Source organism: Acanthaster planci, linkage group LG15 (assembly GCF_054643075.1).
Source record: "Acanthaster planci isolate LZ-2023a linkage group LG15, COTS_SCS, whole genome shotgun sequence".
Classification (NCBI taxonomy): Eukaryota; Metazoa; Echinodermata; class Asteroidea; order Valvatida; family Acanthasteridae; genus Acanthaster; species Acanthaster planci.
The window spans coordinates 6640135-6653336 of NC_141791.1; the positions used below are offsets into that span (position 1 = coordinate 6640135).

At 40.8% G+C, this 13202-nt stretch overlaps 1 protein-coding gene across 2 annotated transcripts; it reads right to left on the reverse strand.

Annotated features, from left to right (window-relative positions):
• Nucleotides 1-113: 113 nt before the first annotated feature.
• On the reverse strand, nucleotides 114-12407 carry LOC147796631 (uncharacterized). 2 transcript variants are annotated; one of them, XM_087146743.1, is made up of 7 exons: nucleotides 12267-12407; nucleotides 6427-6657; nucleotides 5505-5567; nucleotides 4662-4811; nucleotides 3915-4043; nucleotides 3501-3651; nucleotides 114-1818 (listed from the first exon to the last, which is right to left on the reverse strand). In XM_087146743.1, the coding sequence occupies exons 2-7, from the start codon at nucleotides 6646-6648 to the stop codon at nucleotides 1478-1480; spliced, it is 1056 nt and encodes a 351-aa protein (XP_087002869.1). In that variant the 5' UTR covers nucleotides 6649-6657; nucleotides 12267-12407; the 3' UTR covers nucleotides 114-1477. The 2 variants fall into 2 exon arrangements, with proteins under 2 accessions (XP_087002869.1, XP_087002870.1); XM_087146744.1 differs by lacking the exon at nucleotides 12267-12407 and adding an exon at nucleotides 11744-12248.
• Between the last annotated feature and the right edge of the window lie 795 nt (nucleotides 12408-13202).

Below are 13202 nucleotides of genomic sequence, written 5' to 3' on the forward strand. Positions count from 1 at the left end.
AGAAGATGAAGTATCTGACTTTGAAGATTGATAATTCAACAACTCAGAATCTTCCTTTTGTTGGCAAATGCACCATCTATCAGCATAACAAAGATAAGTTGCATTAGTCCTAATGCAGTAAGCTTAAAAGACCTTTTATTTGTTCACGATGTTGCATGCAAACTGGATCACTTTTCCAAGTGAGATTTGTTACTTTAGGTTAAAACAAAGACAAAACTTGACAAAGCTAAGGGCATTCCCACTCAAAATGTTAATGAAGTGCTTATCATGTGTTCAAAGGCAACATGGTTATTTATCTATCTTGAGTAACCCTATCTTAGCTTTTTTCCTTTCTTTAATTACCAACGATGTTCCTGGTCACACATAAGATTTATTTGCAACAAAACGATATATGGGTTCAAAAGGTCAATGAAGTGTGCTAAAACATAACAGTGTGCTCATCCCATTTTGTTTTCATTCCTCAGCTACAAATACTGTTCCCAGTCACTAGTAAAATTTATTTTGTCACAAAAACGGCATTTGTGCTCAAAATGTTAAGTTAAGGAAAGTACTATTTATATGCTAATGAGCATCATCGCCAATTAGCTGTCTTAAGTAACCTTATCCAAGTCCTTTCCATTCTTAAGTTTCAAATACTGAACCCTGCCACTCATCAAATTTATTTGTCACAAAAATGGCATTGTGCTCAAAATGCTAATGAATGTGCTATTTATATGCTAATGAGCATCATCGCTAATCAGCTGTCTTAAGTAACCTTATCCAAGTTTTTTTTTTCATTTTTAAGTAACTAACATTGAATTTGGTCACTGATGTCAGTAATTTGACGTATGAATGATGCTTCTGCTCAAAATGTTAATTAAACCGCTAATTTCCTGCTAATTAATCGTTCTTAATTACCTTTGTCCGACTTTCATGTTTTCTTAAGTGATATTTTGAGCATCCATGGGTCAATCACAACATTTTTATCCTAAAACGGCACTTGTGCATCAGATGTTAAGTAAACTCAAATATTTTGAATTTGTAAGGAGGTCATGTGACCCACATCCGACCAATGGGAACTTAAGAAATGTCATTCTAGCATGATCCCACAACATGCAATGACATGGCACCATCAAAGCTTTTGTGCTTAAATTGATAATGAAAATTTACCCAGCTCTCAGTCTAAAACCCTGCTAAAGAGATATAGGTGCCACAATCAAAGAAATGTCCGTGCAGTGCTATTACCGCTACAGAGATTAGAAAGAACAGGACCATAAACAAAATTATTTATACGTACAATGATTTGATTGGGAAAAATTGGTTTTTAACCCTTTTCAAACAGTTTCTACGCATGTAACATAAAACTATTACACGTAATTGTTTCATTGTTGTAGCTGACTTGACCATATAACTTCAGAGGGTTTTCGCTTCGGTACAAATTCGACGCAAGACGACTAAAACCTAGGGTAGCAGAGACCATTTATTGTTTGACAGCGATTTAAGAAGTTTCAAGAAGACCTTCCTTGTCATCGTGATGGAAATGCTCACTTCCTCCGGTTTCGACAACGCCTGTCTGATTAGAAAATGCCAGCTGTCCTTCGGCCGTCTGCATCCCAGCTCCGACGGACCCAGTCGGTGGAGCCTGGCCCGGCATAGTGACAACCACCTGCCGGGGAGCGACGCCGGCCGGCTGAGGAGTGACATTCACAGGCTGCGGCGCTTGAACAGCAGGACCTCGAACGGGTTGGGGAGCGTAAGTATTTCCTTGGGGGAAGTTGGCAACTTGCTGTGTAGGGGCCACATTGTAATTGGTCGCATACAGCGGACCAGCCGAGGTTCCTGTCATGATTCAAAAGAACAGGATAAATCTAATCAAACTTCATTCACTTGTTTAAAATAGCTGTGGGGATTTGGTGATGATACATTCCCTCTTTAATATGATCATCCAGTTCGCTTCTCTAATACGGTAGGTTACCTCTGCAAGATTCCCCGCACTGCCTTGTGAATGGTTTCCGTGCGCCGCAAGAAAATAAACCCAAACCTCTTGATTTTTGTATTGTTTCTGTGGTGATTCCATAATGTGTGGCAATTTTGTTTTTTTTTTAATGCAACTGAGTCACTTTCATGTGGCTTTAATTCACAGTAGGCTCCTTATTAGTTTACTTGTGTTTATATAAACAAAGCGCAGAAATACATGAGTTCGCTAAAAGCTTGTCCTCCTGTCGCGATGCTTTGGAAGAGTTCAGACGATCATCTCAGTTTGAAGGAAACGAGGAGAAAGCTAATCTTGACTATTTTAGTTATAAAGTGCAGACAAGCGGGAGTTCCGAGGTATTAAGTAATTGGCAAAAATAAACCTCCAAAGAACCATCGTGGCCTGTGAGTGGACTGACCTTTTCTCTCTCTACCATCAAAACGCACGCTAACTTCAGAGTTACTTTTCGACAGAGCAGTCACCGTTTTGTGTATGACACTTAACTGGCATTAGTTCCGCATTCAATGCTTACGATGACATGGGTGGGACCCATCTATCAACTCTCCACTACCTTGCTTTTTTATGTCCACAAAACATCCGCAAGGAAATTGGCGGCTTCTGCAAGCATTTCATGCTGTATTCTTTTCAGAAAATCTCCCCGGGGGGCGTCCTATGTCCAAAAATGTTTCAATACATTCCAAATCCTATTATGTTAAAGTGAAAAGACTTGCAGATGGAACAAAGACACCGTTTTTTACAGTTTTGTAGTTATACTTCAATAACAAACTTCATGAACAAGCATCCTTCCAATACATAGCCAATAACGTCTACAGGGGAAATTTGTTGTGAAGTTCTGATATTCCCAAAGATCTATTGATTTAATCGACGCTAAATTTACATACTTGTTTGAAGTCTGGTGTCCAGACACACATTTCTTGGAAATGAAACAGCACATAAATGTCCCAACAGTGTCCCGTATTACACATGCATACCGTGGAAACTGGGGCTTGGTGCAAAACGGCTAAATATTAACAAGTGATGTATAGTTGACACCAATCCTTCCCTTTCCGAGCTGATTCCACAAAGCCTAGATTCTAAGCAAAGTTCGAGTCCGTTTTTGTCCCAAGTCCAGCTTCAGTCAGAGTCCCAATAGTCGAGTCCTAGCCAAGTCTGAGTCCGGTCCTGAAGTGGTTGTAACGGGAACTTAAAATCAATAGTAGAATGATGGTCAGAACAAGGAGACCTCAAAATTGAGTAAATGTTTCACCTAGGACGCGTGTGCGGCGTCTTACCAAGTACTAAGCCGCATGAAAAGTCGACTCGAGTCCGTGTCGAGTCCTCCACTGAAGTCCATAGCCTAAAAATAATGTGATGGTCTTCTGACAGTAATAAACAGTTGATTTTTGTCTCAATATCACAGAGTCTTTGTCAGTCTGCTATGAAGAAGTTGGTGCTTCTGGTTCATAACGTGGCACCGTTGCATTGACCTTGTGCGGTCACCTCTGCACTAGAGTGCATGTACTGGATGGGCCTGGATGACACCTACCTCTAGCGGCAGCAGGCATCTGCATTGGGTATTGCTGGAGTTGCTGCGGCACATTCATCCCAGCAAACCGGATGCCCGGAACCTGCTGCTGTTGTTGCGTGGTTGTCATGGATACAAACTGTGCATTGGCTGGTTGAGGCACGTACTGCACCTTTAAATGTAAAAGAGGAGTATTCCAAAATCAAAAACTGTAAGCAATAAACTCTAAAGGTCTGGTGTTTGGCGCGACTGGTTTGCCAATTGCAGTATGGTTCGTTATAGACGAGCTGATTGGCCTCGTTGCCATAAAAATATGCACATTATTGGCTTAAAGTTCATTTTAGGATTTTGGAAACGCTTGGGAATTCATGAAAAAATTGATAAGCCTAGTGGACATTTATTGTTTTCACTAGGAAAGCTTTGAAGACCACATACCGTAACTGGGGTGTAGGAGTTGCAGCATGCGCAGACGCCATAGCAGGACATAGAGGCAGTCACGATGCTGATAACCATCTCAGCCAGGCCGAGTATGGCCAACAGCGAATCAACAGCTTGTCGGGGTGCCTGTTCAATCCACAACGGAGATCGATTCAGGTGAAAGCAAAAGAAGCAGTCAAACCGAAACAGAAACCCAAACCAAACCCCAAACCCTTTAATTGCATTATGACATATCGTCTGTTGCGAATTGCTCGCCCAACACCCCAGAATAAATACAGAACCAGCCAAGGATCAGAGGACGACCCTGACAAGCTAGGTGGTCCAGTGCACTCAAGAGATGTCAACACTGTGGGCAGGCAAACTATTTAAAGAAATATTAAAAGCAAACGAAGTGCACATCAGGAAAGCAGTGAAGACGACGTACGCGATTGACTTGCCCCAAGTTAACAGAAGAGTTTCCGCTCTCCAAAAAGCAGTTCTAGAGGTTTTTTGCATTTGGATATTTTTCCTAATTTAGAGAAGAATAGTACCGAAATTGGTCTAAATTCAGGTTAAAAGTGTTCAGGGCAATACAAAATGAGTTTTTTCCGGGGTTTTAACCAGACGAAAGAGTAGGACTTGGGGAATACCTCTAGAAGACACCCCATGACACGTCTGGGTGTGTGGGAAAACGCAAATTAATCTGAAATTGGTGGGACATGGTCCCCAATCTCGATAGGTGACTAGAAAATCATGCCCATTTACCGGTCTAACAATACACGACAGATCATACGACTGCCTGGGATCAGGTATACAATAGTAACTGAGTTCATTAGCGATCGCGATGGTAGAGACAATCAGCAACTGGCAAGCTGCCACTGCTGTGAGTATGGACATCACCATCACTGCAATGACCTGGAACGAAAATAAAAATGACAAATCATTATATTTATTCGGCCGAAGGGGTATTGATGCCAAGTCAAGTAACAGTGACTGCATTCCAAGTCATTATACAGTACTTCTTTCAGTCGATACCCGCTGGCAATCTACCAGCGCAAGGTGTCTGGGGCTGTCTTGTAATCCCTGAATAACAATAATGTAGCGCTTCTAATAAAGGTGAGCAACGACCGTCTATAGGTCTAGGTATATGTTTATATGTTCTTACTGGCAAGTATCGTTACAATAAAGCAGCGACGAGGATTCAGGGTGGGTAACTTAAGAGAAAAGGATAAAAACAATATTTTATGCTATTCTACTCATAATGAGCAATTAAGGTCTCGGATCAACTGGCAAAGAGCCCAAAACGTAGCTATACACACGGAAAACATCCTTGCCCAAAGTAAAGAAGTAAGCAACTTCCTTGCAACGGAGGCTCCTTCGGTAGGAACAACTTCGCTTGTTCGCAAACGACTATATGAAAAGCAAGCATTACGGTCGCGTCGCTGCCAACAAAATGAGCACTCCCTACCAACATGGCTCTTTTCAACCAATGACGGGTTGTTTCTGGCCAAGGCAGATAGTCTAGCAAGCAGCAACACTTTCGTAAGAGCTATAATCTTCAAAAGATTCAAAATGCTATTTGCTGGAATGGAAACAATTATATCTTACCATGCATTTGTTGTTCTTTCGATACACAGCACCCACACCCAGAATTCCAGTCAAGAGGAAAAACTATTGAGACAAACAGACCAAATTGGAACAAAATATTTCATCTAACGACGCCACCACAAAGAATATTCAGCCTGTCTGTGAAATAGTTTATAAGCTAAAAATTCTTAAAATCCAGCAAAGTTATAGCAACTTTCTTCTGTTTCATAGTTTTCCGTTAACACGGAGAAACATAATCATTATCAATACGTCTTTTGATTCTTTACGAAATTTTATTTATATCAAAATAAGAACTGTCAGGAAATACAAATCTGTAAATTCACGGATTTATTTTAAAAGAATGTTTTATTTGTTCTGTCGCTTTTCCGGACAGTAATATGAATGATTCCGTGAATAAAAGGAAAAACTTTGCGTGATTTATTTTCAGAAAATTGAAGCTTTCTTTCCAAATAATAACACAAAAACATTTGGGAAAATGTCTATTAAGGAGAGCCTCAATGATAAATAAAAGAATATATAAGACAATACACATGTACAATGTATTATGACAATCTACAGCGGCGCAAGAAAAGCAAAAAATGAACAATCAGAAATAAAAATGGGTCATATTCAAAATACACGTATGCCAATCAATCCCATTTCTAACCAAATTATTTCAATACTAGGTAATATAATTGATGTATTATGTGTCCAAATATGTCACAAAGCGTACAGTGAGGTACATGTAGTTTCTTACAAAGTCGTATTATCAAAACCATAGCGAGGAATTGCTCGAGAAATACTCGCAACACCAACTTTCTGCAGTGCAGAGGGCTCAATATTGACCTGAGTGACGGAGATCCCCTGTCAGCAACATCGACTGATTTCCAACCCCACTCTCAACTTCAACTTACACACGAAAAACTCAATCGCCGTAACTCACCACAAGTCCACTCCAGATTCCCCATCCGGCATACGAAAAACTGCAGCGGAGCACTATGGCAACGATCCCCAAGAGGGTAGTCAGACTTCCCAGCACGATATGGACTACTGATAATCCTGTCAGTCCAGGAACCCTCTTATAGGGCGTGTTGGAGCTTGGGCTAGTTCTCAGTGGCTGGCCAGACTGCTGCGTGATCACACCGGGCTGACTGATCGGAGTCATGATGATCGGCTGGAAAAAAGTTTCCCAAAACGCATTTGAACAGTGCAAAATATACATTTAAGGCATCTGAAGGGATACAAATGTGATGTGATCCGCAAAACCCTTCACATGGTGCGCTTTATCATTTTGGGGCATATCAACTTAAATTGATCGGGACACTCTCCTATTTTCAAAACTGTTAAATTTAGGATTCTAGTCAATCTAGATTCATGTTGTAGACAACCTATAATCATAAATGAAATTTGTCTGAAAACAAGAGCGAGTCCGTGTTAATTGGAAGTTAATTGGAAGCACCCAAACGACAAAGCTCACCATGTGGAGGCTTTTCGCAGATCACATCACTGTCAGGCATGAAATGCCCCGATCAATAATACATTTCCTCAGTTTATCTGTTGACATCGTTCAATGCAAATCGCGGCGAGTCGACAATTTTTGTCAGTAAACTTGAAAAATGGAAATCGCCTTTTCGTGACAACCTCTTGTACACTTGAAGAGTCCGCATTCCATACGGTCGACATGCGGATAAGGTCAATTCATTGAAGAGTCATGTAGTTTCATATATCACACTAAACGAAACCAGGGCGAAGGGAAAAATAGTAACAAAATTATACAAAATACTTAACTATAAAATGTTAAATATCAGTTGGCTCTTTTGTGCAAATATCGGGCAATCTATACTGTTCAGCGACATGTCCACGACTTGTATTACTTTATCATTAGACAGGAGCCGTGACAGATTGATGTAAAATTGATGTAATGATACAATGGGCATCATACATATACTGTCGTGCTAAAATCCAAATGTTTTCCTGTTTGCAGCGTGCAAGTAATGCTTGAACAGACTTGCAGAATGTGCGATTTATCGAGGAATTGTTTGAAAAATCTAAAGTGCACCAAATGCAAAACAAATTTCATACAATAAAACAAAATCAGCCAGGCGCCAAATTCCTATATAAGAAACCGAATAACATTAAATGTATTTTGAACTGGCCTAAATAGTCTGCTCTCTAAATAGGAAAGAGTGAAATTAGGGACAAGACGTTTTAGAGTGAAAATCACTCTGAATCTAGACTGAAAAAGCATGAAATAGCCCCTTGCAGTGGAAGCTCGAGTGAAATTTCAATCTTTTGGAGTGAAGAAATTTCACTCCAATTTGTCTGGTCCTTAATTTCAATCGGAGGGATTGAATTTTTACTCAAATAGAGTGAATTTTCACTCTTTGGAATTTAGAGAGTGGGTCCTGATAGAAGCTCAGGTTGAACATGTCAATGGAAGGCATCTCCCCAAACAACTACAGACATTAACGACCGGTGGGTCGGTCGTTTCATACCGACCATCTCACCAAGAGAACCCCCCTATCAGTTTAAGCCTTACCGTGCAATTACAAATCATTTATAGAAACACTGTGGGAACCCAAAACACTTCAACACGTCCACTATAAGATTTATACATGTCCTTAACATGTCACTCCAGCCCCCACAAACATTGTTACGGTAGATTACAAACTGAATTTGATTATACGAACAACCAAACATGTCAGATATCTTGGCCACGCTCGCTAAATTTGCCACGCTCCACATTAATTACCATAAAACATGAACCCTCTGGCTCCGTACATTATATGTTACAAAGTCATTACCAGGCTAGATAAGTCTCAGGGCATACTCATTCTCGTAACGTTAAACCACAGGTGCAGAGAAAACTACATACCGAATCACCGCGCTGCACACATCGAACCACCCGCATTCCATGCGTACACGAGCGAACATGTCATACATGTACGACTGCTGTCCACGGCTTGAATTTTGTACAGATAATTTGGTCTATTCGCACGTAAAATACGGCATATAGGAGCATGAGACTATTAAACAAATATGGTTGCATACGCGCCCCTAAAAACAGTGCGAAATTCTGAAAGAAACAGCGCTGCCTGGTGACTGACTCTCAAGGAAATGAAAGCTTTGGCTCCTGCTTTTTTTAAATTCACAATTATGGCCAGACGTTCGCTTTTCGTTTCCACTAGGTTTAGCCACAGGAATTTGTTTATTCCCTCTTCGCCGAAAACACCCCCTAAATAGTAGTAAAATTTGCGCTCATGCAGCTCTCAATGTAGCCATCCGCGTGCAAAATAGGCCCTCAGGTGGGAGGTTTTTGTGAACGAAATACAACGAGTTGGACGCCAGACGTACCAAATTCGTGATAAACAAAAATATCTCTATGATCGCTCCCTATTTAGGCACCTCTTACTCTAAAACTTCATTCGGATCACATAATATTAATGAGCTAGCGCGTAGAAATCTACCAATTTAGTGGAATGCACCCAGCTACAGAGGCCTTTATGTACTCACGGCATAAATGCCAAACATATACTACACAAAGCAAGAACTGTCTTAGAGTCTGAAAGGACTCCTCACGGCGCGCTGCCGGAACCTTTGAAAAAAAAATAACGTGCAGAAACCTTAGAATTTATAATTTTTTTCCTTCAGTTACTTCTTTAATTAAAAACCCAACTCGGAAAAAGGGCTTTGGAAAGTATTTGCTAGTATATTAATTTACAAAAACAGAACAATTACCTGACGTTTAAGAGAAAGATCCTGCCAAAAGTTTACCCATCACTTCCAGGAATCTAAAATACACGAAAAACCGTGCAACGCGGCAGCCTCGTACTGATGTGAAGATGAAAATTTATGGTTTGAAATTTCAAGATAAAAACAGATCAAAATATTTTACAATTTTACACACTTTTTTTAATTTATAAGGTAATAAACTTAAAGTAGTAATCTACTTTTACGAAAAACTCAAATATTTTAACTAACATTTGCTAACAAGAAGTGCGTCATGTCAACTCAGTAGAATATCCTTCAAATGTACGTAGGTAAATCTTTGCAACGTTGTACAATCTCGTTTTCACGTAGGCACAGAGAATGAAAACAAATGTGCACGGAGAAGGATACCTACATTGTAGGTACAATTCCGCGGGAAGTAAAAGGTCGTTAATGAAATTCTTTTTTACCCATCTCAAGGTGACTTTTCCATTACTTTAGGAAAACAAAAGTTAAAATTCCAACATAGGTGTTTCATAAGGGTGGTTTCAGTTAGGAGTCATTCGTTCAAAATTTACCGAACGAGGACGGCCCCTAGTAAAATCCCCATAGGTGGACCGCATGAAGGTTCCGGAAGCTCGCTGCGTGACCTGGCACTTTCATGAAGGCTCTATTAAAATTTAGAGAACAACCGTTCAGCCTGTCGTGACCAGACCACCGTTCTGCCATGCATACACATATCAAAATCATCAAAATGGCCTAAGCCGGTTTTTGTACATACTTGTATTAACCGCTTTCCTCAGGGTTTTATCTTGGATTGGACACCCTGTACATCACACAGGGTCACAGCTAACGACGCGCAGAGCATTGTGGGTAGATTTCTGCAAGGCGTGCGAGCTCGCTCAATGTGTTACACAAGCGGCTGTTATCAATTCGATTTTTTTCCTTTCTTCCTCACTGCTGAAAACATACTCACTACACTTCAGTCGTTTATCCACAATTAATCAGGATAAACAATGATTTAAAATATACCGCCAAAGACACGTGCTCAACGATACTTCGTGAGAAGATAAATTACCCCACTGTTATTGTATCAAGGCCATGTTTTTATCATACAGCCGACACTTTGCCCGTTTCAAAGCATTGCCATTGGTGAACCCAAAAATTAAAATAACGCTTCGCGAACAGGAAACGGTAACCTCGCGGTCACAGGTGGTCACAATGTAGCCAATCACAGAGCAAAGCGACCAGCCCTTCCCAGCGCCCTATTCGAGTGCTGGGTGACGAGCGAAGAATTTCACCCGGAAAGGTAATTTTTCTAAATTTGTAGAACGAGTGATAAGCCTAAGCAGCGTTGATTCTCGCTAAAATGTAACTAAATAATCAGTGTTCCTTTGCCTTTACGGTCAAAACAATAAAATTCTCTACCAGCAATTGAAACCTGTACAAATATTTGATGACGGGAACAACTACACTGTAAAAGATATTTGGACCTGTTGTTTAAAAAAACATGCTTCGATGACATGCACCTGTTTGGAATACCTGTAGTTGATTCAACTGTTAATATGGTGAGCTCTTCTGGGAAAGCCTAGACAATAGCGTGTAAAACGCCTTTTTGTACTCGCTCTAAGTTGTGTGAATGAGTGCAGAAAGTAAAGGACAGCACACGGAAGTTTGACGATAGCGCGCAGTTCTAATGCAGAGTAAGAAATTTTGGAGTTTGGCTTAACAAATCTTCCCACCAACCCAACGAGCCCAACGCTCTGTGTAGCAGTTGCAGATCGTATTCATTTCACAAAGTGTGTCTCATGCAGAATTGTCCAATCAATAACTCAGTAATGTTAACTCTCTTTGAACACTTTGTTCCATTGTCTGCTCACTTGATTTATTCTGGCTATTAGATTCACAGAATCACTGAGGTTCAAAGGTTCACGGATTATGTAGGACACGAATTTCCCACAGATCACATCATCACTGACACTCACGAGCAGATATCACTGGCAGATCACAAACAGACACGTAAAAACTGCAACAAAGGAAAGCAAAACTAATCTTTAGAAAATACAAAAACTAATTGGACAAGTAAGTGAGAATAAGATACCTTCAAAGATCGAAAATATGAATCAGGAATAACTCTAATAACCCTTTAAAATGTGAGGTCAAGGTCATTTTAATAACAGTGAACTATACATGCTTTTGCACACAGTAATGATTACCAGGTCATGAAAATCTGGCCCAAATAATCGCCTGAAATCAAACCTTTATATTAGATTCTACAATAATCAAACTCTGTTTACCTCTATCCTCGGGTAATTAGTGAATTATACTGGCAAAAGTACAGATGGATGGTTTAGCACAAATGAGAAATGTCATCAGAAAAAGCTTAGACCATGTACCAGTAGTGGTGAAATGAAGAGAGCCCTCCTGAGACAGGGTTCAGACATTCTCATCTGCAGTTACACTCTGGCCAAGGGTACTATCCGGTGAAGGGTATGGATTGGCCTCAGCATGCACATGTACCTGTAACTACACATATACATGGACATGCTCACCTGGATAGAGAGCACTCGGCATCATGTAGGAGAAAGCATAGCAGTACGCTTGTCCCTACGTTCCACGGGGTTGACTTGATAGAGGCCACGTAGAATTAGAATGAACATGTAGGCCTACAGTACGTATTTTTATGGGTCCTGAGCATCATGCATAGCAGCATATACTTCGATCCCTCTGCCACTCCATGGCCGGACTAAATCCATTCTCACTCAACACGCACAACAATGATCACTGCATCACCAATATTCGTGACCTCTTTTTCAGTAATAACCCTCCCAATTTCCTCATCCTGGTTATTGGCCGCCATGTACATTATGTATAATCATGACGCGTGACTGCCAAACCGCCTATGCCTACCACACTGCAATTCACCATGTCATCAACGTGCGTGTGTTACATTCCAGTGAAGTTAACGAGAAAGTCTTCGCTTGGCCATACCTGACTCAGATAGTACGAAGTGAACATGAAACCCAGGGTATTCCTGCACAGTATCAGTGTCCTATTTACAGTGATTTTACTCACCGTGGATGAAAAGAGTGATGATTTCCCGCAGGCGGTTTACAATTTCATTCGCTAGTCTCTGAGTCCACCTTGCGAAAGTGCGTCGACCTAGTACGTCTGTCTGGCAGCTTCCATCCTAGACTGGTTCCTGGTCCCTTTTTTCATCGGCCCTCGAGCTTGCAATGTTCGGGAGCGGCAAATATATCCAGCAATTAGAAATGAGAACGAAGGGGTTCCCCTCCCAACATGTCTAATCGCAATACACACTCTAGACTATTGTTACCTAACACCCCCCCCCCCTTGAGATGTCTGAAAAGAATTCCTCAGATTCCAGTGAAACGTGACCAACGCAAAGCGGGGAGGGGTCCTCTCCTCGTATCTTAATAGCTTCATATATAGGCATTGGCAAGCGAAGGGGTAATAACACGGCTAGTGCTGAAGCAGACACGCTCAGGCTCTGATCCTCAAAATCAAATAGTCATGAAACATGTCACGTCATTACGAATTTTACTCAATCATCGAACTGCCAGACATTTTTTTGCTGATCTAAAATCCAGCGAACGGATGACAAAGTACAATGAACACATGTTCAGTACATCAGACAACGTAGAGAGTGACCTAAAAAATTATTCCCACCTTCTATGAGCCTGTGTGAGTAGTATACTCAGACGGGTCGGAGTGTGATAACACTATGGATTTCAGCACCATGAATTTGCAGTTAATTTGGAGTTTCACTGTGAATTTTTTTTTTTTTTTACTGCAACTTCATGGCAGTTCATATGGTGAAAACACCGTGAAAATGCAGTGAGCCCATCTAGGGGGCCTTCCTCATTAACTTTGCGGTGGGGCTAATCCTTTAAATGCTTTACGGACCCATTATCTGAATCCCTCATAACAAGTACCATAACCTGTCTTCTTACTGTGGTGGAGACAGGTGTAAATGTGCACTGAACACCC